The 24,425-nt window shown below is 40.6% G+C and overlaps 1 protein-coding gene across 1 annotated transcript; it reads left to right on the forward strand.

Moving 5' to 3' along the window:
* On the forward strand, positions 1-23,170 carry LOC132109836 (putative solute carrier family 22 member 31). The gene is made up of 6 exons (XM_059516221.1): positions 1-215; positions 575-720; positions 14,600-14,708; positions 15,508-15,722; positions 15,978-16,089; positions 21,955-23,170. The coding sequence occupies exons 1-6, from the start codon at positions 88-90 to the stop codon at positions 22,349-22,351; spliced, it is 1,107 nt and encodes a 368-aa protein (XP_059372204.1). The 5' UTR covers positions 1-87; the 3' UTR covers positions 22,352-23,170.
* Positions 23,171-24,425: the final 1,255 nt, after the last annotated feature.

The following is a 24,425-nucleotide window of genomic DNA, read 5'->3' on the forward strand; positions in this document are numbered from 1 at the left end:
TTTTTTTTTTTTTTTGCTTTTTTTTTTTTTTTTTTACATGGTTCAGGACTGGAGTGGTGTGACCCGCCTCACAGACTCTTGGTGTCCATGGTCAGTGGCTTCTTTGCAGTGTTTGCAGAGCTTCTGTTGCCAGGGCTTGCTGTGCTTTGTCGCGATTGGCCTGTACTTCAGGCTGTTGCCACATTGCCCCTGCTGCTACTACTTTCTTATTGGTGGTGAGTGAGATAAACGCTGTCATCAAGTGTATCCTTCATGACCTCCAGTACCCACAATCCTCTGCACACATTTCAGTTCACTACAAGAATTGAATGAGAACTGCTGGATAACTGCTAAGTTTAGAGTAAGGTGTACCATATGATAAAATTACTCTTCCCTCATGAATCATCTAGGATGTAAATATGAGTAAGCCTTTACAGAACATTTAGTGTATTGTTAATCATTTATTTTACACAAACAGTCATTGTAGCATTTACTTCAGGCCTATAAGATTACCAACATTAAGACCGATTAATAATTTAAGCCTGCTCACCTCTAATAATGTGATTGTGTGTGTGTGTTGCAAATGTGCCAACAGGTGTGCTTCATTGTTCCCAGAATCTCCTCGTTGGCTCATAGCTACATCTCAGATTTCTCAAGCAAAGAAGTGTCTCCAGTCTTTTTCAGCACGAAATGGCATGTGTGTTAGTGATGAGCTCTACCCTGCCGAAACACTGCTGTCAGGTAAGAATCTCAGCATTACAAACATTAGCTACTAATCTAAAAAGCTTCAATCAGTATTAGTTTTAATTATTTACAAAACAAAAAAAAGGCCAAAAACAAGAAACACTTAAATAAATGAGTGAGGTTTTTCACATAATCATGAATATTTAATGAATGATTTGATTGACAGAAGTGGTCCATAAGGCTAAGTTGTTCAGCTTTAGAACAGATCTATCAAATGATATGAATATTGATTACAGAGTCATAAAACTCGATAGCACTAACTAGTGGCCAATTTCTTTCAAAATTCATACACATTTTTAGGGCCATGAGTTGAACAAGCCCACCAAGTTTTCATTCCAATCAGTTGCATAGTTAGAGCCATTTTCATGTTTTTACATTTTATAGCGCCATCTAGGGGCCAATTACCACAGTTTTACTGTGACATCAGATTAAGCTAACACATGTGTACCACGTTTGGTTAGAAATGTCTCAAATTGTCCTTGCGTTATGGCCATTTTTGCAAAAATGGCTTCTCCCCCTTTGACCGTTTTGGCACCCCTTAGTGGCCTAGGCACAAGAAAGAAAATTCAGCACTAATTTGCAGAAGTAGGTTTTGGACAAAATTCGAAATGGATGCATATCAGAAATGAAATAGGAGATAGGCATTTTGTTTGGATTCAGTGAAGCATTCTGATAGAAATTCCACTTGAGTTTTGAGTCTGCACCAAGTAGTTCAGGATTTATGGCCAAAAATGTGATATTTCCTTTTTTTTTTTTTTTTTTTTTTTTTTTTTTTTTTTTTTTTTTTTTTTTTTAGCACCACCGTTTGGCCGATCTGTGTCATACTCTGTCAACTTCTCCAGAAATTGAGCCCTACAATCTGGCAAATTTTCAAGGCTCCAGGCCTAATGCCTTGGTATGTGTGATCAGGTTTAGGGCAGAATAATAATAAAATTAACAATTACAATAGGGTTTCAGCACTACGCACTTGAACCTCTAAAAACATGTTTTATTTCAGAGAGTTCTAAAGGCAGTATTTCATTTTTATTTAAACTTGTGCTAAACAAAATAACTGTCATAAAATGACATAATAAAATAATGCTGACAACAATGGAACCACTTGGGAGAGAATCGCCAGGAGACTTATTTCTTAGCACAAAAAAGGACAGTGGTACAAGAGGAATACCAAATCATTGATTTAAGTGTGAAAATATAGCAGAAGTAACACCACCATTCAAAAACAATAGACTTGTGTCAAGGCCCCTGAAATAATCGGGCCTTCACTTTTTTTTTCCAGTTTTTATTTAGTGGTGAGTGTTTTTCCTAGAAAAGGACAGGAGAAATACCATTCAAGTGTGACTGAAAAGAGTGACTGTTTATCCCACAGAGTAAGATGCAGCCAGCAGAAGTGAAATGCATGGTTGTTGTCACCACTGGAACTACCAAAACTACAAGTAACTCATTTAACATTTTCAATGGCCCATAATTACAAAATCTAGACTTCTGGTTATTCATACTCTACTCTAAAAGCATCCAAAATGTTCTGGTGTAGCTAGAGGAGGAGTACAGTGAGAAGTGCTTGGTACCCACAGTGACGTTCAGTGGTAGTAAAGCTTTTATATTAGGATGAATGAGTGCTGAAGGTGTGAGTGAGTTGTGCTTTAATCAATGCTGGCATGAATTCACACACCACTGTGTGATGTAATACAAAAACTTGAAACAGAAGATGCTACCCTCTCCTCATTCCGTGAGTTGTTGGCCATTTTTTCAACATGACAATGATGGTATGCATTCTTCCGACGTGAAAATATTTCAGTGGACATCTATTTCACTCAATCTTAATGCTCTTGAGTAGCTGTGGGGGATTGTGTAGAGACGAGCTGATCAAAACTCCCTGTAAAAGACCAGAGCATTTAAGGAGGTCATCCTTTAGGAGCTAAACAGTACAGATTCATTTGTCATAAACTTGTACATTCTGTGCCATGAAGGGTCAGAGCAGTATATTGAAAGTTCTGGAGGACATACTTAGTATTAGAATATTATACATTTGCTGAATTAAATCTAGGGTGTACTCATTTCTGCAATCCTTCATTTAAACTAAATTAGCTAATTTAATTATTTTACAGAAAATATTGGCATATATTTCTTTGTTTTTATAAAGTGTATTAGGGCTGTAGCTATCGAATATTTAAGTAATCGAGTATAGGGGTGTGCACGGATAGTCGAACATTCGAATATTCGTTCTGCTCTAATTATTCGATAAATAAAAATGATATTCGAATTTCGCAAAAGAAAAATAAAATAAAAAATTGAAATTTCCTTTTTGAAAAAACTTTTTTGAACATTATCAGAACATTTTCCTTGATGCGAGTGGTGCGGATGCAGCCGCCTCCACCAACGATGAAGAGGATGCAATGCCCACTCGTCGGAAAAGGCTGAGCCAGTTCTTCAGCGATGGTTACAGAGAGTCCAGGGGAACAGTTCTTGCTGGAGCCATGTATTCCACCAGATGAGGATCCCATTCTGTGGTGTAACGAAAACACGAAGCGTTTCACAAAATTTATTCACTTAGCACACCGTTATTTGTGAGTCCCGACAACTTCTGTGCCGTCAAAGCGTGTTTTCTCCGCGGCCGGCCTAATTGTTAACAGACTAAGGAGCCGACTTTCCCCCTATCATGTTTACATGCCCGTATTTCTTAACAAGAACATGTAAAACAATAGAAAAAAGCAAAAAAGATTTGCTGACAGTTTCAAAGTTAAGTGTAGGCTATGTTCTACAATAGCCTAATTGCTGTAGGCTGCTTTACGTTTTTTCTTTGTTCACTTTTTTTTTTTTTTTTGCTTTTAATCTGTACTTTTGTTTGTCTGCACGCATTGTTAAAGGTTTTCAGCTACAAAACACGATGTGTAATGTTCAAGCTTATTGTGTGTAAGCTTGTTCAAAATGACGGAAACAGTAAATGTTGCTGAAAAATAACGTCTGTCTCATTAAACTTAATTTAAATAAATTAATATTCGAATATTCGTTTTTTGTGAGCTCAAATATTCGAATGTGATATTTGCGGAAAACGGCCATCCCTAATCGAGTATTCTACCAAAAATTCCATCGATTAATCGAGTGATCGGATAAAATGTGTTTTTGCTTAATTAAAGTGCAATATTAATTATTCAAGAGAAAGTAAGACTCCTGGGTCTCTTAAAATGAACAATTAAGTTTCCTTTTTTAGAAAAAAAATATTTTTATTTTTTAAATGCATAGAATGCAATGCATACATCAAAAATAAACATTTAATTAGTACCCATTGTTTCTCGACAATAAAGTTGACAGATGAATTAAGTGCATTTAAGTGCCATTCAATTATATATATAAAAATAAAAATAAAGCATTTTCTGAGATGCACATTAAACATTAAACACATAAAACATTAATTTAATTTATCTTTTAATTATTGAATATTACCTTAACTTTTTGGTAAACAAAGGGGATTTACTATTAAAAATAAAACATGGAAGAAATGTTGTGTGATTAAATCTTAAAAAAAAAATAATGTTTGAAATTTATTTTTATTTTTTTTGTAGTAGGCTAAGTACATTCTGCTGAACAATAGTCTTTAACCGGACTTTTATTTTGACGGGTTGACGTACCTTTACAGTTCTGTGTATGTGATATGACGCTAGTTTTACTCAAATCAAACGGTCAAATGCTCATGAAGTGACTGTCAGAGCAGTTCTGGAGATGTTGTTCATGTGTTCACGTCCTTATTTAGGGTGTACTCACACTAGCCAGTTTGAACCGTGCCCGAGTGCGTTTGACCACCAAAGCGCGGTTCGTTTGACTAGTGTGAGTGCTCCGTACCGTGCCCGGGCGCGGCTCGATTGGCCGGCCCTGGCCCGCTTGGAAGAGGTGGGCCAGAGCACGGTTCGGTTGGACTCGGGCGCGGTTCGCATGCAGTGTGAGCGCTAACCGTGCTGGAGCACGGAACAGGACGCGTGGCGTCACGGTTTTGCGACGCTCCAAAAGCTCAGCTGGTACCTTGCAAACCTCCTCATATGAGCAGCACGATGACGTGAAAATTTTCGCGCCACTAAGGCGACACATCTGTTTAACAACAGGCTGTGAGAGGGCTGTGGACCACCGTGGACCAAACGACACAAAATTATCCACAAAGAAAACAGAGCGATGGACTCCATTGTGTTCAGAGAGCGCCGCTCTTCCTGTTTATCCCGAAACTGTCGCACCATAATGACGTAAGCGTTCTCCGGCACGAATGCTGATGTGAGTGCAGGCCAGAGGGGGAGTGGGGAGGGGGGACAATCGTACTCAGGCCCGGTTCATGGCAACTCGCGCTTCTGCGCCATTCATTACAGAGACACAAAGAACATGCAGGATTCATATTTAAATAGACTGTTCCGGCTTAATATTTACAGATATTAGTCCATATCGTGATTTGATATAAGTGCAATGACCTATTTTTGATTAATTCATTCAAAATTTGGCAAATTCCTTGCCATTCCGCGTTAAACTGTAAATTCCGGTTTTTTGACTGGATTCCGTGATTCCCTCCACGTTTTCTGCATCGCGGAAATCATAGGGCCCTAGTTGTGGTATGCCAGCTCTATCTTGCAATGGACACACGCCACGACGTTCTCTTTACGTTTGCATGCGCCCTCAAATCAAAACAATGCTGACTCCTTGCAGTATGCGATTTCGGACTCAGCGCTTGTGTCTCTTTCTGCTTTGTGGGTGACGTAAACGCGTTGTCACATTAAAAAAATCATTGCGAAAGAACCTGGCGTGAGATTTCAAATAAATTAAAAGAGGCTTCGAGGCAGAGGAATTTGCCTCGATCATTTTTTGTAATCAAGTTACTCGAGGAATCGTTTCAGCCCTAAAGTATATGTTTAATACATTTCAATTTTGCCATCTCTCCATGAACTATATTAGTGATCATTAAGAAAATACATCTTTTATGTTTATAAAGAGAGGTTGTACCACTGATCTATAATATAGAACTGGATTGCTTATGACGTCATGAAAGTGAAGCCGCCGCGCCGCCATATTGGTAATCCCTAGTGTGCGAAAACATTCTATTGAATTAATAGGAATTTGTATGATTTTAATGAGAAAACATCACCTAACAAGTCAGCATTTATAAATCTGAAGTATCTATGTACATTCTTACAATGCAAACACCATTGTAAGTGTCACGGTTGGTAAACCGTGATCTCTGGGTTTTGCACTTTGTGGGTGAAGTCTGTGTGTTACGCGTCAGCACTGATTAGTTTGTGGGTGTCTCCGTTAATTGTCATCAGCTACAGCTGTCACTCATTACTCATCCCTATATATTGGCTTGTCTAGCGCCTTGTGTTCGTGAGAGCGTTGTTTCATGTTTGTAACCTATGCCTTGCTTTCTTTTGTGTTTCTGCGTTGGATGTCCATGTCTCACCGGAACCCCGTCTTGTATTGTCTTATTGTCTTCATTAAATCTCATTAATCTCGCACTTGCTTTCTGCCACTACTTCACCCAGTCATTACAGAACACTCTCACCAACCATGGAAGCAGCGAGCACCACTTCACTGTCTGAATTCATTCACCACAGCGTCAACCGCATGGATCAGCAGCAGGAGAGCATCTTGAACACCGGACGCACGATCCAAGCGCTGGTGACACAGGTGTCCGAGCTCATCCAGCAGATTCATCAACTCACCTCTCCCACTGCGCCCACCGCACCGCCCGTTCCCCGGGAGACCTCCCAGGACCACTTCCGGCCAGAGCCGCGACTTCTGGCGCCAGAGAGTTACTCCGGTGAGCCAAACTTTTGCAAGACTTTCCTTAACAAATGTTCGATGCATTTTGCATTGCAGCCCCGCACCTTCGCGACAGAGGAGTCCAAGGTTGCGTTCACTCTTACCCTACTCTCTGGCAGGGCCGCCTTATGGGGGACGGCGGTGTGGGAGAATCAACATCCGTGTTGCGCCTCGTTCCACTCCCTCTCCGAAGAGATGAAACGGGTCTTCGATCGAGCCGTGGCCGGCAGGGAGGCCGCTCACCAGCTCTCGGACCTGAAACAAGGAAAATCATCAGTGGCGGACTATTCCATTCAGTTCCGCACCCTGGCGGCCGTGTGCCAGTGGAACGAGGCGGCACAGTGGGATCGATTCCTGCATGGGCTGGCCGACCGTGTTCAGAAGGAGATCTACCTCCTCGAGCTGCCCCCAACGCTCAACGGCCTACTCGACCTGGCCCTTCGGGTGGACGCTCGGATTAACCGCCTGGGTAGACAAGTCAGTCCTACACGCCATTACGTCTCTCCGGAAAGGGGCCGCTCGAGTCGAGAGAACATGGTTGGTCCCGTCTACGATCACGAACCCATGCAGGTGGGTAAAGCTCGGCTTTCCCGGAGGGAGAGAGAGCGGGGGAGGTCCCAAGGACTGTGTTTATATTACGGTGGCTCGGAGCATTCCATCCATTCATCCCCTGTAGTAAGTTTGAGGCTACTATCGGGTGGGATCTCCGCCGGGAAGTCCTCAACCACATCATCGACTCTCCTTCCGGTGAAACTGCGGTGGGAGAACCACACTCAAGACTGTCAAGCCCTTCTGTACCGTCACTTGAACCTTCCTGTCCTTCCTGTGTCTCATCCCATCCATGTCACCGCACTCAATGGCCAGGAACTGCCACACGTCACCCACTACACTGAACCCATCACTCTGCTCACCTCAGCCAACCACAGTGAAACCATATACTTTTACCTCATGGACTCCCCTGTAGCTCCCATTGTTTTAGGTCACCCCTGGTTAATCAAACATAATCCATGAGTGGATTGGGGTTCCAACACTGTCACCTTGTGGAGTGAAAGTTGTCATGAGTCTTGTCTGGTTTCTGCTTGTCCTGTTGTGCCTGTTTCTGTCTTTCAGAAAGAGACCATGGTGTTATCAAATGTGCCCGCAGAGTACTTGGACCTGAAGGAGGTGTTCAGTAAGTCCCGTGCTGCTTCTCTTCCTCCGCATCGTCCCTATGACTGTGCTATAGATTTAGTGCCAGGTAAGTCTCCGCCTAAAGGCAAACTTTACTCTCTTTCTATTCCGGAGAGGGAGGCCATGGAGAAATACATTTCTGATTCCTTGGCATCGAGGTTCATCCGCCCTTCCTCTTCTCCAGCGCCCCCCGGGATTCTTTTTTGTGGGTAAGAAGGATGGTTGTCTGCGACCTTGTATTGACTACCGAGAGCTGAACAACATCACAATAAAGAACACCTATCCGTTGATGTCTTCAGCTTTTGAGAGGTTACAGGGAGCATCCGTATTCACAAAATTGGATTTATGTAACGCTTATCATTTGGTCCGCATCAGGAAGGGGGGTGAATGGAAAACCGCCTTTAACACCCCTAGAGGGCACTTTGAATATTTGGTGATGCCGTTCGCGCTCTCCAACTCGCCAGGGGTTTTCCAAGCACTCGTTAATGACGTGTTGAGAGACATGGTAGATCAGTTTATATATGTTTATCTGGATGACATACTGATTTTTTCTTCATCTCTCCAGGAACATGTTCAACACGTCAGACGAGTGCTCCAGAGATTACTCGAGAAAGGGCTTTTTGTCAAGGCGGAGAAATGTGTATTCCATGCACAGTCTGTTCCCTTCCTAGGGTATATCGTCTCGTCCGAGGGAATACGTATGGATCCTGACAAAGTTAAGGCTGTGATAGATTGGCCATCTACAGATTCCCGTAAGGCCCTACAGCGGTTTCTGGGGTTCGCCAATTTCTATTGACGTTTCATTCATAATTTCAGCCAACTAGTCTCACCTCTGACGGCCTTGACCTCCCCCAGTACTCTGTTCAGGTGGTCGGATGCAGCCGAAACTGCATTTACCAATCTCAAGAGCCGCTTCGTTTAGGCTCCCATCCTTGTAGCCCCTTATCCCACAAGGCAGTTCGTGGTAGAGGTCGGTGCAGCAGAGGTGGGGGTAGGAGCAGTTCTTTCCCAACGTGCTGCCTCGGACGATAAGATGCATCCCTGCGCGTTTTTCTCTCATCGGTTATCTCCTGCTGAACGCAATTATGACATTGGTAACAGAGAATTGTTGGCCGTCAAATTAGCTTTAGAGGAGTGGCGTCACTGGTTGGAAGGTTCAGGGGTATCTTTCATTGGTTGGACTGATCACAAGAATTTAGAGTACATTAGAACTGCCAAAAGACTCAATTCCAGGCAGGCTCGGTGGGCACTTTTTTTTTGGTCGTTTTGATTTTACTCTGTCATACTGCCCGGGTTCCAAAAATGTCAAACCCGATTCTTTGTCACGTCTTTTTGATCCCTCCGCCCACCCGGTGACTCCCGAGTGTATTTTACCTGAGAAAATAGTCATCTCAGCACTCGTATGGGAGGTCGAATCGAAGGTCAAGACGGCCTTAGAAGGGTTAACGCCTCCGCCCGGTTGCCCACCGAATCGTTTATTTGTGCCGGAAGAGTTACGGTCCAAAGTTATTCAGTGGGGTCACTGCTCTAACGTTGCTTGTCATCCAGGGATAAGCCGAACCAAGGGGTTAGTTAACAACGATTCTGGTGGCCACTTATGGCTCGTGACGTCCACGATTTTGTTTTGGCTTGCTCAGTTTGCGCCAGTGGTAAGTCGTCTAACCGGCCTCCTGATGGGCTTCTTCAACCGCTGTCTGTCCCTTCGAGACCCTGGTCACATATCGCACTAGATTTTGTTACCGCCCTCCCACCCTCTAATGGCATGACGGTCGTTTTGACCGTAGTGGACCGGTTCTCCAAGGCGGCACATTTCATTCCCTTGCCCAAATTACCGACAGCCAAGGAGACAGCGGTCACTGTCCTAGATCACGTCTTTCGGTTACATGGCCTCCCGGTAGACGTGGTTTCTGACAGGGGATCCCAATTCATATCCAAATTTTGGAAAGAATTTTGTAAGTTGCTAGGAGCGACGGTTAGCCTGTCTTCGGGTTATCATCCCTAGAGTAGAATCCCGCCTCCGCGTCTCGTAGATGGGGAACCGACCTATTCGGTTAATCGTATTCTGGACTCGAGACAGAGGGGACGAGGATTCCAGTACTTGGTGGACTGGGAAGGTTACGGTCTGGAGGAGAGGAGTTGGGTACCTGCTAAGGACATAATGGATCACTCCCTTATTGATGATTACAATCAGCAGGTAGGCCCTTCTGGGAACTCCAGGAGGCGTTCTTAGAGGGGGGGGGGGTACTGTCACGGTTGGTAAACCGTGATCTCTGGGTTTTGCACTTTGTGGGTGAAGTCTGTGTGTTAAGCGTCAGCACTGATTAGTTTGTGGGCGTCTCCGTTAATTGTCATCAGCTACAGCTGTCACTCATTACTCATCCCTATTTATTGGCTTGTCTAGCGTCTTGTGTTCGTGAGAGCGTTGTTTCATGTTTGTAACCTATGCCTTGCTTTCTTGTGTGTTTCTGCATTGGATGTCCGTGTCTCCCCGGAATCCCGTCCACTCTACGCAACCCACCACCAAGCAACACCACTTACCTTCGGCTCACCCTCTCCTGCTGCCAACTCACCTCCGCCTTCCGGATTCGTCATTCCTCACCACCATCTTGGACTGTGCATTCCTCCCAGCGTTATTTGTGTCTCAGTTTTGTATCGTCTTATTGTCTTCATTAAATCTCATTAATCTCGCACTTGCTTCCTGCCACTCCTTCACCCAGTCGTTACACCTAGGCATGTAAACAGTTATTTATTTAAATGTTGGGAATTTCCCCTGATTATTAAAAAGCTACGTTCATTACAGCAGCGAATATCATGAACATGATAAAGATCAGATAGACATGACCTCAACATATAAAACAAACAACAAAGTGCTCATTCTGAAAACGTAATTTATTTAGAGAAATAACTATATATATACAGACTATATATATATATAAATAAGACTATATACAATACGGATTTAAAGACATAAAGCTTTATTTCCAAGATAGTAAGTTAAGCTTTTCATTTCATTATAGAGCAATATTAACTGTGTGTGTGTGTGTGTGTGTGTGTGTGTGTGTGTATACACAGGTGAACTGCTGTGAAGAGAGAACTGAAGATGAACGCCGAGCCGAGCCAGATAATGAACTGTGTTCATCTGCAGTTCTCTCTTCACAGCAGTTCAGTCAGTGTACTGTTTGAGTAAATTAATTACTCCGGGATATTGGTTTGTTTTAACTCAGAGGGAGTGTCAGCCACATAAAAAAAGTTAACAGCTTAAGTCATTTGTGGATTAATGCGTATTGGAGACGCGAACTGTTTCAAACGATTCAGTTCAATTTGGTGAACTGGTTCAAAAAGATCCGGTTACATCGAGTGATTCGTTCGTAAACCGATATCACTACACTGCAGTGAAGTGTAGTGATACCGTATACACATTTTCAATGGAGGGACAGAAAGCTCTCGGACTAAATCTAAAATATCTTAAACTGTGTTCCAAAGATGAGGTTTCATGGGTTTGGAACGACATGAGGGTGAGTCATTAATGACATAATTTTAATATTTGGGTGAACTAACCCTTTAACCCCATAGAAAATCTATGGGGTATTTTGAAGAAGAATACATACATATATATACATATATATGTATGTATACTAGGGGTGTAACGGTACGCAAAAATCACGGTTCGGTACGTACCTCGGTTTTAAAGTCACGGTTCGGTTCATTTTCGGTACAGTAAGGGAAAGAAATGCAAACATTAAACTTCAGGTTGTTTATTGCGATAAACTTTTTTTTTTACAATTTGTTTACACTTTTTTTAAAATACTTTTTAATAAAATATATATAAAAAAGAATAAGAAATAAAATATAATGAAAATTATAAATAACTATGATTACAGTGCAGCAGTGTTGAGTACTCGAGACTCGGTCTTGGACTCGGTCTCGAGACCGTATTTTAATGGTCTCGGTCTTGTCATGGACTCGTGTGCATTTTGACTCGGTATTGACTCGGACTCGAACATATTAGGAATCGGACTTATGCCCGAGTCCACTCGAGTCCCAATCAAAATATTTCATGATTATTACTGTATGTTAATGTTTCTTTACATTGATTGACACATCCAATGACTGGTGATTTTCTTGTGACGTGAGACCATAGACTGTATAAAAACAGCGTGAGACGTTAGCGTAATGTTAGTGCAGAGGCAGCTGGATTTTCTTTTTAAATGTCTGTTACATCAAGCATTATTCAGTTTGCATATAAGAACCACAAAGAGTTCGTATGCAGTAAGACTTTAAAAAAGAAACATTCTGGGATATGTAAATTCTGTGGTACATCAATCACCGAAGCAAAGGGAACAACTTCCAATTTTCATCGACATGTGGAGCGAAAGATTAAGATTAAGAACTCATAATTTCTTGTATATGCATACATTTTACGCATCAGCTAATGCTTAGTTCGGCCGCAGCGCAGAAGTCTACTTTTTAGTCCGGCTCCCGTCAGTTTCTCTCCCACACCTTGACCCGCCCGCTCGCTTCTATTTTACGCTAAGTTACCCTCCTGCCATCCGCCTGTAGTGATCCCGCTTTCCAGAAAACCACATTGCTACATTATTTCTCTCAACTGTGTTATTTTTACAAAGTAGGACAAAATGGTCACAAAACGAGCACTTAATACTGACAAGTAACAATTCATAATTCTAATAAAATTACTTTTACGCCACATACTATGTGGCCATTTTACCCTTATTTCCACCAAACATTTTACATACTCTTGAAGATTTCTTTAGGTCTTGTCTCAGACCCAATCTCTCTGGTCTCGGTCTTGACTCGGACTCGACCCTTTCTGAACTCGGTCTTGACTCGGACTCGACCCTTTCTGAACTCGGACTTGACTCGGACTCAACCCTCTCTGGACTCGGACTCGAATGAGCTGGTCTCGACAAAAACACTGCAGTGCAGCATTACCAATCCCAGCTTGTAGGCCTGCTCATATTTAAAATATATATATATAACTTTTCCAAAGTGTAAAGTGCAGCGGCAACAGTTTCAGTTTTTAGACCTGCTCAGATTTCGTTATTGCATTGGACCGATCTGAATTAAGAGCAAAGGTCTGTTTAAATGCCGACGGGAGCTGCGTTTGAATTACAATCGTTTTTTTCCAAGTTGTAGTGATGTTCACCCTTGCGTAATGCCTTTTGAAAACCTTAGGCTGGTGAAACACTGGCATATTACACCTGTCAAACATAGTGTATTTTGCCGTCAATACTGTTGACGCTGTTGCTTTATATTTATGCTCAACATGAAGTATAGATATTGTTGTCGTGAAGACAAGATCCTGGTCTGTCGGCGGCCTCCCTCTATGTCACCTACAGTAGCAGGAGCGTGCCGCGCACGATTCTGGTGTGTAAAAACCGAGCGGCAACCTCCCGCTCTCTCTAGTGAAGCCAATATGGAAGTGACTAAAACTGCAATTCATCGACTGTCCGCTTGAGGCTGGCTGCAAAAATTATTTTGGTCTATATAGCTAATTTTGCCCTTCATGACAACTGTGAGGGGGGTGAATTTTTTTATAACTCATCCTTTTAAATTATATTAAGCCTTAAAGTTCTGCATAATTAAGGGCGTGGCCACTTGAGTGACAGGTGAATTGCCACTGCTGTCACAGCCGTCGCGCTAGGTGGGCATGGCTTCAGCAACCAGCTCCTGCCCTTTTGCCCATTTTCGATTGTCCGGGAGAGTCGCGCGGTGATGCGCTGCCAAGATGGCGACGGCTCGCTCTCCACACTTTAGGCTTCAAAAACTCTCTTCAGCAGTCTACGGGTGACGTCACGGACACTACGTCCATGTTTTTATACAGTCTATGGTAAAGACACAGAAAACGCGAAGCAGCCGTCACGCAACTGACATGCAGCAGAAACGCCACGCAGCCAGTGTGTCACCGGCCTTAGAATCAGCTGCAGGGCGGGATTTGCGCTGAACGCGCAGACTTCCGCCACTTAATATGTTCGTTTGGAAACACGAAAATGTACCTTTGTTCCGCACACAAAATATTGCATTCGTCATTCGGTACACACGTGCACCGTACCGAAAGCCCTGTGCCGAAACGGTCCGGTACGAATACACATACCGTTACACCCTTAATGTATACCGATGATACTAAATAACAGTGACGTGTTTCTGAGTATGATGAATAATGGCAAACTCTTAACCTCATATACTGTACTTCTCTGAAGTGCTATTAGAGGTAATGTGGATTTAGTGTGCATTAAGGGCACTGAGCTTTTGCATTTATCAGACATGGGACAGTCTTGTGCATTTAGTTCCAGTCACGTTCATGCTCTTTTAAGTGGCCAAGACTGCAAGTGTGGGTATTGGGACAGACCCATAGAGTACACTCAGATACACAGATGCACACTTTTTTAAGCATTTGTCTGGCTGAATGAGTTATGTTAGAATGACAACAGTATTAAAAATAATGACTTAAAAAATGAACTGAAACAAACCCAAAGTTGTGTGTGGGCAAGGCATTTGAAAAATGGTCAGAGATATTTATGTCTTAGCTAATCGAATGCTGTCTAATCAATCAGTAGAGCTATCATGGTGTGATATACATTTCACAGGATCAAATGAAAGGAAGCATATAGTTCATGAGGTTAGCGTTGCTCCCATGACAAGACTGCTGTTGTTTCTTGGGATTTTTTTTTTCTCCATGCAATGCTATCCCAGCTCATTGACTGAATTGCATTACAGCAAATCAAGGCCCATCATGGATAGTGAATAGACCCATTTAGGGTGTTTAAACTGAAGGAATTGAGCCTGTCCCTCCTAGAGAATTTTTGTTGGAATGTGCTGGTCAGGTGTTCTTGGCTATTCAGAAATCGACCAACTCTTCACTCTTTAACCCTTTAATTTACACTCTCTCTTTCTGTAGAGATAGACGAGGTATTCCCTGAAGACAAGCAGCCAGAGTATCATCATGTTGTAGAGTTGCGTCACACCAGAGTCATCTGGAAGAACTGCCTCATCTTGGGCTTTACTCTGTAAGTTACACTAGAAAATGTTGCTGCAAGCCAATCACAAACTTTTACACTTTTACACAAAAACTACGTTTAAGTATGCAAAATTAATAACAACTATGGAAATCTAGATTCCGCATTCATCACTATTTTTAAACCATTGGAAATAAGTGAATCGGCATGAACTCCTCAAAAATCTATCTGGGAAATGCTAACTCTAATTTGGGCTTGCAAAGTCGCTAGCCCAATGTCCCGTGGCAATTGTAATTTCCAGTTGAGCTTCCAAAACACATCCTCGCCCTGCCCGACAACTATCTTCAATATTGAAATCAAATTTGTTCCTTGAGTAATTAAATACCTGCTGCTGTCTTTATTATTGATATTAAATAAAGAACAGAACACAACTTTAACAAAGATTAATCTATATTTAATTTATACTGTGTTATTTTACACTTGATTATTATATTTATGTACCTGGAAACTAATGTTAGACCTTACGTTATTTGTATATTTGTTATATTTTATCTATGCTTGTAATTTGTTTTTGTAATCTTATTTTATTTCTGATGGTTCACTTGTCTTTAGTAATGTTTGACCTTTATTAGTTATACTACTAGTTATTGCTGTGGATATATTAGGTACTTAAAGTATTCTTTACATAATGATTACCTTTTTTTTTATGCTTTCCAATAAAAGATTAATGAATCCTGTAACAAATGTATTGCTCATTGTCAGTTAACAAAATTGAAGTAATGGAACCTTACTGTAAAGTGTCATCATTTAATTTTGGTTTAAGTAAAATGTTATCCTTGTCGTCCCTCAGTTTCATTGGCACAGGAATCCAGTACTGCTTCACGCGAAACCTGCATATCTACTCTCCACACTTCTACTTCAGCTATTTTCTGCGTGTGCTGACCGGAGCTCTGGCCTGCATCTTCCTGTGTGTGTCTGTGGACCGCTTTGGCCGCAGGGGGATACTGCTGCTGGCAGCTATAGTCACGGGTCTGTCCTCACTGCTGCTGCTGGCCCTCACACAATGTAAGCTCCTCTTCAAGTGTGACACAGTGACCAAGTGCTGTTCAAAAAGTTAGGTAGTAAAACTAGACTGCCTTTGTCTTAAAATAGACACAATGGCATGTATGCTTTTATGGAATAGACAATCCCAGAATGAGTGAACATTTTAAAAAGCCTTCGCATCATATGCAGAGTGGCAAATCCAATCTATGCTTTGACTTTGTTTAGTTTTTGTTTTACCAAATGACAGCTGACTCTGTCTCTACCATCTTCTTTCAGACCTGCACGGAGGGCTTGTTCTAGTTCTGTCTGTGGTGGGTCTCCTCTCGTCTCAGGCTTTGGCCATGCTCAGTGTGTTCTTTGGCAGTGAAGTCATGCCAACAGTTGTCCGGTAATCTCATTCTCCACTCTATAAAATAGTTACTACATACATCTGAGGTTACACAAATCTAGTTGAATGAGTCTCAGAGTAGGTTTGGAGTTCACGAAACCAAACAAATCCAACCCAGGTGAAACTGGGTTCACAACACTCGCTATAAACGTTCTGTCGACTTGGGGTTAAGGCAAAAGAATCAATTGAAGTTATTTGTTGAATAATTTACATTTATTCAAAAGAGCTTAAAAAGTAAACATGTTTAGAAGCATGTTAACAAATTTAGCAATTTTAAAAGCTATATATATAAATAAATATATATAAGCTATGTATATATTCTAAAGCTTGTGTGTGTGTGTGTGTGTGTGTGTGTATGTATATATATATATATATATATATATATATATATATATATATATATATATATATATATATATATATATATATATATATATATATATATATATATATATATATATATATATATGTGTGTATATATATATGTGTGTATATATATATGTGTGTATATATATATGTGTGTATATATATATATATATGTGTATATATATATATATATATATACAGTCATGCCCAAAAATATGGACACCCTTGGTAAATATGATCTAAGAAGGCTGTGAAAATTAATCTGCATTTTAATCCTTTTGATCTTTTATTTTAAAAAAAATCAACAAAAATCGAACCTTTCATTGGATAATAAGAATTTAATGTGGGGAAATATCATTATGAAATAAATGTTTTTCTCTAAATTGGCCTACAATTAAGGACACCCCTAGAAATTCTTATGAGTAAAATAACTGTGAAGTATAATCCCATTCATATTCACAATTTTGAGTACTCCAGGGTGATTATGAACATGAAATTATCCAGCCATTGCTTCCTGTTTCACAGAAATATAAATGGGGGGAAAAAACCAAATGCCCTTAATCATCCATTCCTATGAGAAAAACCAAAGAATATATTTCTGATGTGCAGCAAAAGATAATTGAGCTTCACAAATTAGTGAAGTGGCTTTAAGAAAAGAGCTAGAGCATTGAAAATTCCCATTTCCACCATCAGGGCAATAATTAAGAATTTCCAATCAACAGAAAATGTTATGAAACTGGCTGGAAGAGGGTGTGTGTCTATATCATCCTAATGCAAGGTGATAAGGAGAGTTTGAGTGGCTAAAGACTCTCCAAGGATCACAGCTGGAGAATTGCAGAAAATAGTTGAATCTCGGGTTCAGAAAACCTTTTAAAAAATTGTCAAACAGAACCTACATCACATGTTGTTTGGGAGGGTTTCAAGAAAAATTATCCTACTGTAGTTCATCCAAAAACAAAGTAAAGCATATTCAGTTATCAGACATGACTGGAACTTCAAATGGGACTGGTTTCTATGGTGAGATGAAACTAAAAAATTAGCTTTTTAGCAGGATAAACTCTAGATGGGTTTGGTGAACACAGAGATAAAAAGTACCCCATGTGTACAATGAAATATACTGCTGTATTTTTGATGTTGTGGGCCTATATTTCTGCTGGAGGTCCTGGACATCTTGTTTAGATACATGACATCATGGATTCTATCAAATACCAACAGATAAAAAATAAAAAAAGTGACTGACTCCGTTAGAAATCTTATAATGGACCATGTTTGGATCATCCAACCGTACAATAATCCAAACACAAACCTCAGAACCAACACAGAAATGGGTCACTGAGCACAAAACCAAGCTTCTGCTATAGCCATTCCAGTCCTGTGACCTGAACCCTATAGAAAATGAGAGGAGTGAACTGAAGAGAAGAAGCACCAACATGGAGCTGGGAATCTAAAGGGTCTGGAGTGATTCTGGATGAAGGAATTGTCTCTGATCTCTTGTCAGGTGTTCTCTAACCTCATCAGGCATTATAGGAGAAAATTTAGGGCTGTTAAACTGTCAAATGGAGGTTTGAAAAAGAATTGAATAAAAGGGTGCCATTAATTGTGGCCAGTGTGTATTAGAGAAAAACATTTATTTCATAATGATATCCCCCCCCCCCCCATTTTAAATTCTTATTATCCAATTGAAAGGTTAGATTTTTGTGAATTTTTTTTAAATAAAAGATCAAAAGGATTAAAAATGCAGATAAATTTGCACAGCCTTCTTTGATCATATTTACCAAGGGTGTCCATATTTTTGGGCATGACTGTATATATATATGGTTAAGTTGTGCCATGTTAAGTTACCATGATTATGCTCAACCCAATAAATCTCATCCAACTTCTTGAACATGAAAAAAAGTTTGTTCAAACTTAAAGGCAGGGTAGGTAATACATGTATAAACAACTTTCTTCCAAATTTGTTTAAACTTTCTATATATATCAATGCATAATTAAAATGTAAGTACTCTGATAAAAAGAGTATAAAAATCGAGTGACTCTAGACCGTTTAATCTGTATTAAACACAGCTCATTATTTCCATTTCGGGACGAAACATAGGATTAGCTTAGGCGACTGTCACTCTCTCGCAACCATGGCAACCACCCTTTTGCCACACATGACCTGCCCACTTGCGCGTGCACGTTTGATTCAAGGAAACAGCACGTTTGATTCAACAGGCACGGATCCTAGGAATACCAAAACAATGGCAGAGAAACAGCAAGCAAAATTCACAGTACCAGCCTATGCAGTTAGTGAAGGCAAACCAGGCAAAAAAAGGAAGACAGTAACAGTACAAGAAAAGGCAATGAACAAAAAGTCTTTGGATAAACAAAGAAATAAAACGTGAGTTAAAATCGGCGTGGCTTTCCAGCGATGGCGAGAACTGAGGGAACTCAAGGGGCTGAAAAGTGACTCCTTGATGGCTTTATTTCTGCTGGACAGGTAAATCTTTCTTTTTGTATTTTGATCATTCATTTTTTTTTCATGAAGCATGTGTCATTAGCACACGTAGCTGTGTAATATAGCTAACATAACATTACTTAGCGAGCCATAGTAGAGGCTTTGGAAGGAGCCCAGAAGGGAGGGGGTGGAGTGAATGGAAATAATGAGCTGTCTTTAAAACAGTCGTGAGAGGTCTACAGTCACTCGATTTTTATACTTTCTTTTTCAGAGTACTTACATTTTAATTATGTATTGATATATAAATAAAGTTTAAACAAATTTGAAAAAAGTTTTTTATACATTTTTTTACCTACCCTGCCTTTAACTCAGACTTTCTTGGGTAGCAACTGAAACTGGCAACACACAGACAGTTTATTCATTTGATGGCATTTATTCTTTTTATGGCAAAACTAAATATACAACAGTATTACTGCTGTCTTCCGTGTAACATATCCCTCAGCAATCATTCTAATATGCTGATTCGGTGGTCAAGAAACTGTTGAAAAAAAACTAATATTTTTGTGACAATGATAAACTACCATTCAAAGGTCTGGGTGTAAGTAAAAAAAAAAGGAAAAAAGAAATGGACACATTTAATTGATCAAAAGTGACAGTAAAGACTATAAATATTTCATATTTTAAAGACATTTATATTTGTTTTATCAAAGGTTTTTATTTCAAATAAACATTCCTTTTAACTTACAAAGAATCTTGGAAAAAATATTGTGTTTCCACAAAAATATTAAGCACCAAAAAGTTAAATATATTAGGGCTGGTAAGCGATTAAATTTTTTGATGTAATTAATCAGAATCAGAATCAGAATGAGCTTTATTGCCAGGTATGTTCACACATACGAGGAATTTGTTTTCGTGACAGAGCTCCGCAGTGCAACATAACAGCGACAGAACAAAAAACACAATAAGGAATAAAAAATACAAAAAAATACAAATAGGTGGGTAAGGATTGACAATATACAAATTGACAATGTATGGCAGGTATATTAAAATGAGCATTTATGTATGTACATGTATATTATGTGGAAAAATTTTAACTGTACGCTAAGTATGTGTGTTTGGATAAATAAGTGTATGTGTATATAAATATAAATATAAGTAGTATAGTGTGTTCCATGTATGTACATGTATATTATGTGCAAAAGATTTACGTGTACGCTAAGTATGTGTGTTGGATAAAAAGTGTAGTGTATATAAATATAAATAGTGTAGTGTGTCCCACAGTTATTATCAGCTGTTCATAAGATGGATTGCCTGAGGGAAGAAACTGTTCCTGTGTCTGGTCGTTCTGGTGCTCAGTGCTCTGTAGCGTCGACCAGATGGCAACAGTTCAAAGAGGGAGTGTGCTGGATGTGAGGGGTCCAGAGTGATTTTAACAGCCCTTTTGCTCACTCTGGATAAGTACAGTTCTTGAATAGATGGGAGGGTTGTACCGATAATTCGCTCAGCAGTCCGGACTACCCTCTGTAGTCTTCTGAGGTCAGATTTAGAAGCTGAGCTGAACCAGACAGTTACTGAAGTGCAGAGGATGGATTCGATGATGGTGGAGTAGAACTGTTTCAGCAGATCCTGTGGCAGGATAAACTTCCTCAGCTGGTGAAGGAAGTACAACCTCTGCTGGGCCTTTTTCACAATGGAGTCAATGTGAATGTCCCACTTCAGGTCCTGAGAGATAGTGGTGCCCAGGAACCTGAATGACTCCACTGCAGTCACAGTGCTGTTCATGATGGTGAGTGGGGGGAGTGCAGGGGGGTTTCTCCTGAAGTCCACGATCATCTCCACTGTTTTGAGCGTGTTAAGCTCCAGGTTGTTGAGACTGCACCAGACAGCCAGCTCTTTAACCTCCTGTCTGTAAGCAGACTCGTCACCGTCCTGAATGAGGCCGATGAGTGTGGTGTCATCTGCAAACTTCAGGAGCTTGACAGAGGGGTCCTTAGATGTGCAGTCATTAGTGTACAGGGAGAAGAGCAGTGGGGAGAGAACACAGCCCTGGGGAGCTCCGGTGCTGATTGTACGGGGTGCTGGATGTGTATTTTCCCAGTCTCACTAGCTGCTGCCTGTCTGTCTTAATTACATGATGTGGTGATTAATGAATCTAATTAATCGCACATCAAATTGGAGAAATTACTCTGAAAAGTTCATTTAAAGCCATTGTTGTGCAAAGCATCAAACAGAGATAATAAGAAGTAGGTTCAGCAAGAAATATTTTGTTTGATAAAATGTATTACATACTCTTTTGGACCATGTGAGTAAATGATGACATAATTGTCATTTTTGGTTTGGTGAATTATAACTTTAATTATTTATTTTCTTATTTTTATTATTATTACTATACAAAATATAAAATTATTTCTTTAATGAAATGATGCTCTAAATAATTAAGTCAGCGAGTCATTTATTCATTCATTTGATTCGCTCAAATGGCTGATTTATTCAGGAGTGAAGTAAAGGGATTTTTATGAATGGTTCATTGAATTATTAAGCTTGTTCGACTTGAAGCGGATCATCACCATCAGACCGACCAGTATGTGACAAAGTACCGCAAGAGCTTAGAGAGCAGACGACTCCTTGTGCTTTTGAATCACTCTCGCGGTACTTTGATGTCATACGGTCACACGACTATGGCCAATGGTTCAACGCGCCAAATGGTTCACCCAATTCATTCAAAACAGATTAAGAAACGAAATGCCGCTGTGGGTTACTGGGGATGAAAAGTTCTGATTTATCTTTATATTTTTCATCTTTCATCTTGCCCCATATCTTGAATTTAGTGACATTTTCTAGGCTCCATTACGCAGTAAGTTGTTGCCCTGCCTCATATTTGTCATCAATCGACTGTATTAAATGGCAGATGATCTTTGTTCAAATAAATTCAGCCTTGATATGCACGGGACTTTTCCAAAACATTTTAAAAACCATAGATATACCATCAGTTCATCATTCGTACATAGTATTAACAGAATGTAGTTTGAGTGTTGTTAACTGTGTCTCTCTCTCTCTCTCAGTGGTGGTACACTGGGTCTGATCATGGCCGCAGGCTGCGTGGGAATGGCTGCTTCCTCTCTAATGGAGCTCCAGAATAACGGCGGCTATTTCCTCCATCACGTGATCTTTGCCTCCTTCGCCGTTCTCTCTGTCCTGTGCATCATGCTGCTGCCAGAGAGCAAACACAAACCTCTGCCGGACTCGCTTAAAGACGGAGAGCGGCAACGGCGTCCTCCTCTCTTCCTCTCACGCATCAACCGGGACAACCCACCCTTACTGCGCATGCAGCTGCAGAGCTCCGATTACAGCCGGGAAAATTACTCACGTCTCGTCACAGCCACCAAAAAGATGATCACCAAAGATGCTCTGCCTTACAAGATCTCCATTTCGCCAACAAGCTCCTCTACTGTCCAGTAATGGCACTGCTCCAGACGCCAGTGAAGACTCGTCCTAGCATTTCACCAAAGCTGTTTTTGACATGCAGGACTTCATCTCATAGCATGACCAATTTGGTCAACGCGTCTTTTCCAAGGGAAGACATCGCTTTGTGCTTAAAATGTGGAGTCTGTTCAGTATATGGTTGAGGAATGGTAAAGTGTTCAGTTTTTTTGTGACTTCGTACATTTATTTTTTATTGTTCAGGAACCCAAACTCTATGCACAGATGTTGCTGGGAGACTCTGTCCATAGGTTTATATGCTTAAACATCATGTCACTCCTTTATGTTTGAATGAAGTTTAAGATTTACCATACCCACTAATAGTCAGCAGAGAGCCATCGCATGTCCACTTAGTGGGATCATCTCATGCCTCTCATTAGTGTAGTATTGTGACTAAAACATAAAAACTTCCTTAACATCACTGACTGGTGATTCACTGAGAGCTGCTAAAACATCCACTCTATCCTAGTTGTATTTCCTCAGAGTGGAATGAATTGCACTCAATGACACCAGAATCACTAGGGAATCGTATACTGTTCAGAATGTTGGAATGAGATTTGTTTCTGTGGAATGGTAGCTCATCTCATTTCCTCCGTGTGTAGAGTTTTGTCGCATCACATTTCTATATTTCAACTGTTTTGTCTAAATGTCACGTTGTGTGTTGTTTTTCATGTCGATCAGAGCTACAACTGAACCAAACCTGGCAAAGCAAGGGAACGGTGTTTGTCATTGTTTTTGCTATTTCTATCCTATTTTTATTGCATGTTTGAAATTAAAATAAACTGTATATTGTACCAAGTATAGCAATACCCCTTGTATTTTTGATTTTGGAGCTAATATTTAAATGAAAACAAGTGAGCAAATTTGGAAATCTGGTGTTCTGGAGAGCTGCTGCATTTGCAAACTTTGTGTTTGTTTTCTAGTAATAGAATTGAAAAGTCTGACAGTGGGGATGTGAAAGCTATGTCCCATGTTGTTCAAAGTGTTAACCACATTTCTCCTCTTTTGCCAAGATATGGGAATTCATTTGGCACAACTCTCGCAGTGCAATATTTTATAAAATATTTTTTAGCAGTATAGTGTATGGGGTTTGCGTTGCATTATTGCAGTGGTCCTACCAAAAATGTGTAATCGATTACGTTAATAGTTTTCATTCCGTAATTTTACAATCAGTAATGTAGTACGACTTGTAGGTAATCTACCCAGCACTGCTGATAGATAACAATACTGGCAGCCATATCACCCTGTAGTCCAAGACTGGTTGCCCACTGAAGCTAAGCAGGGCTGAGCCTGATCAGTACCTGGATGGGAGACTCCTGGGAAAACTAGATTGCTGCTGGCAGAGGTGCTAGTGAGGCCAGCGGGGGGTGCTCACCCTGTGGTCTGTGTGGGTCCTAGCGCCCCAATGTAGTGATGGGGACACTATAGTGTCAACACCGTCCTTCGGATGAGACGTTAAACTGAGGTCCTGACTCTCTGTGGTCATTAAAATCCCAGGATGTCTTTCGAAAAGAGTAGAGGTGTGACCTCGGCCTCTGACCATCATGGCCTCCTAACAATCCTCATATCTGCTGATTGGCTTTATCAGTCTGTCTCCTCTCCACCAGTAAGCTGGTGTGTGGTGGGCGTTCTGGTGCACTATGGCTGCCGTTGTATTATACAGGTGGATGCTGCACACTAGTGGTGGATGAGGGGATACCCCCTGACAATGTAAAGCGCTTTGAGTGCCAAGAAAAGTGCTATATAAATGTAATGAATTATTATTATTATTAATTATTATTAATACTGGTTGGAGCCATCAGATACATCTAAGATTTTTCAGAAGTCTGAACATTGACAGGTGACTGTGAGAAAACAATGCTGAATAAAGTCATAGTTTTTGCTATTTTTGGACCAAAATGTATTTTCGATGCTTCAAAAAATTGACTAAATCTAAAATATCTTAAACTGTGTTCCGTAGATAAACGGAGGTCTCACGGGTTTGGGACGACATAAGGGTGATTCATAATTTTAATATTTGGGTGAACTAACCCTTTAACTGCTTGCCTTGTAG

The sequence above is a fragment of the Carassius carassius genome, chromosome 2, assembly GCF_963082965.1.
Source record: "Carassius carassius chromosome 2, fCarCar2.1, whole genome shotgun sequence".
Taxonomy (NCBI): domain Eukaryota; kingdom Metazoa; phylum Chordata; class Actinopteri; order Cypriniformes; family Cyprinidae; genus Carassius; species Carassius carassius.

Excerpts from the sequence above, each read along its gene's own strand:
- LOC132109836 (XM_059516221.1), top strand. The coding sequence starts at position 88 with ATGGTCAGTGGCTTCTTTGCAGTGTTTGCAGAGCTTCTGTTGCCAGGG. Across the intron at positions 14,709-15,507 it reads CTCATCTTGGGCTTTACTCT|TTTCATTGGCACAGGAATCC; the intron begins GTAAGTTACACT and ends GTCGTCCCTCAG. Across the intron at positions 16,090-21,954 it reads GTCATGCCAACAGTTGTCCG|TGGTGGTACACTGGGTCTGA; the intron begins GTAATCTCATTC and ends TCTCTCTCTCAG.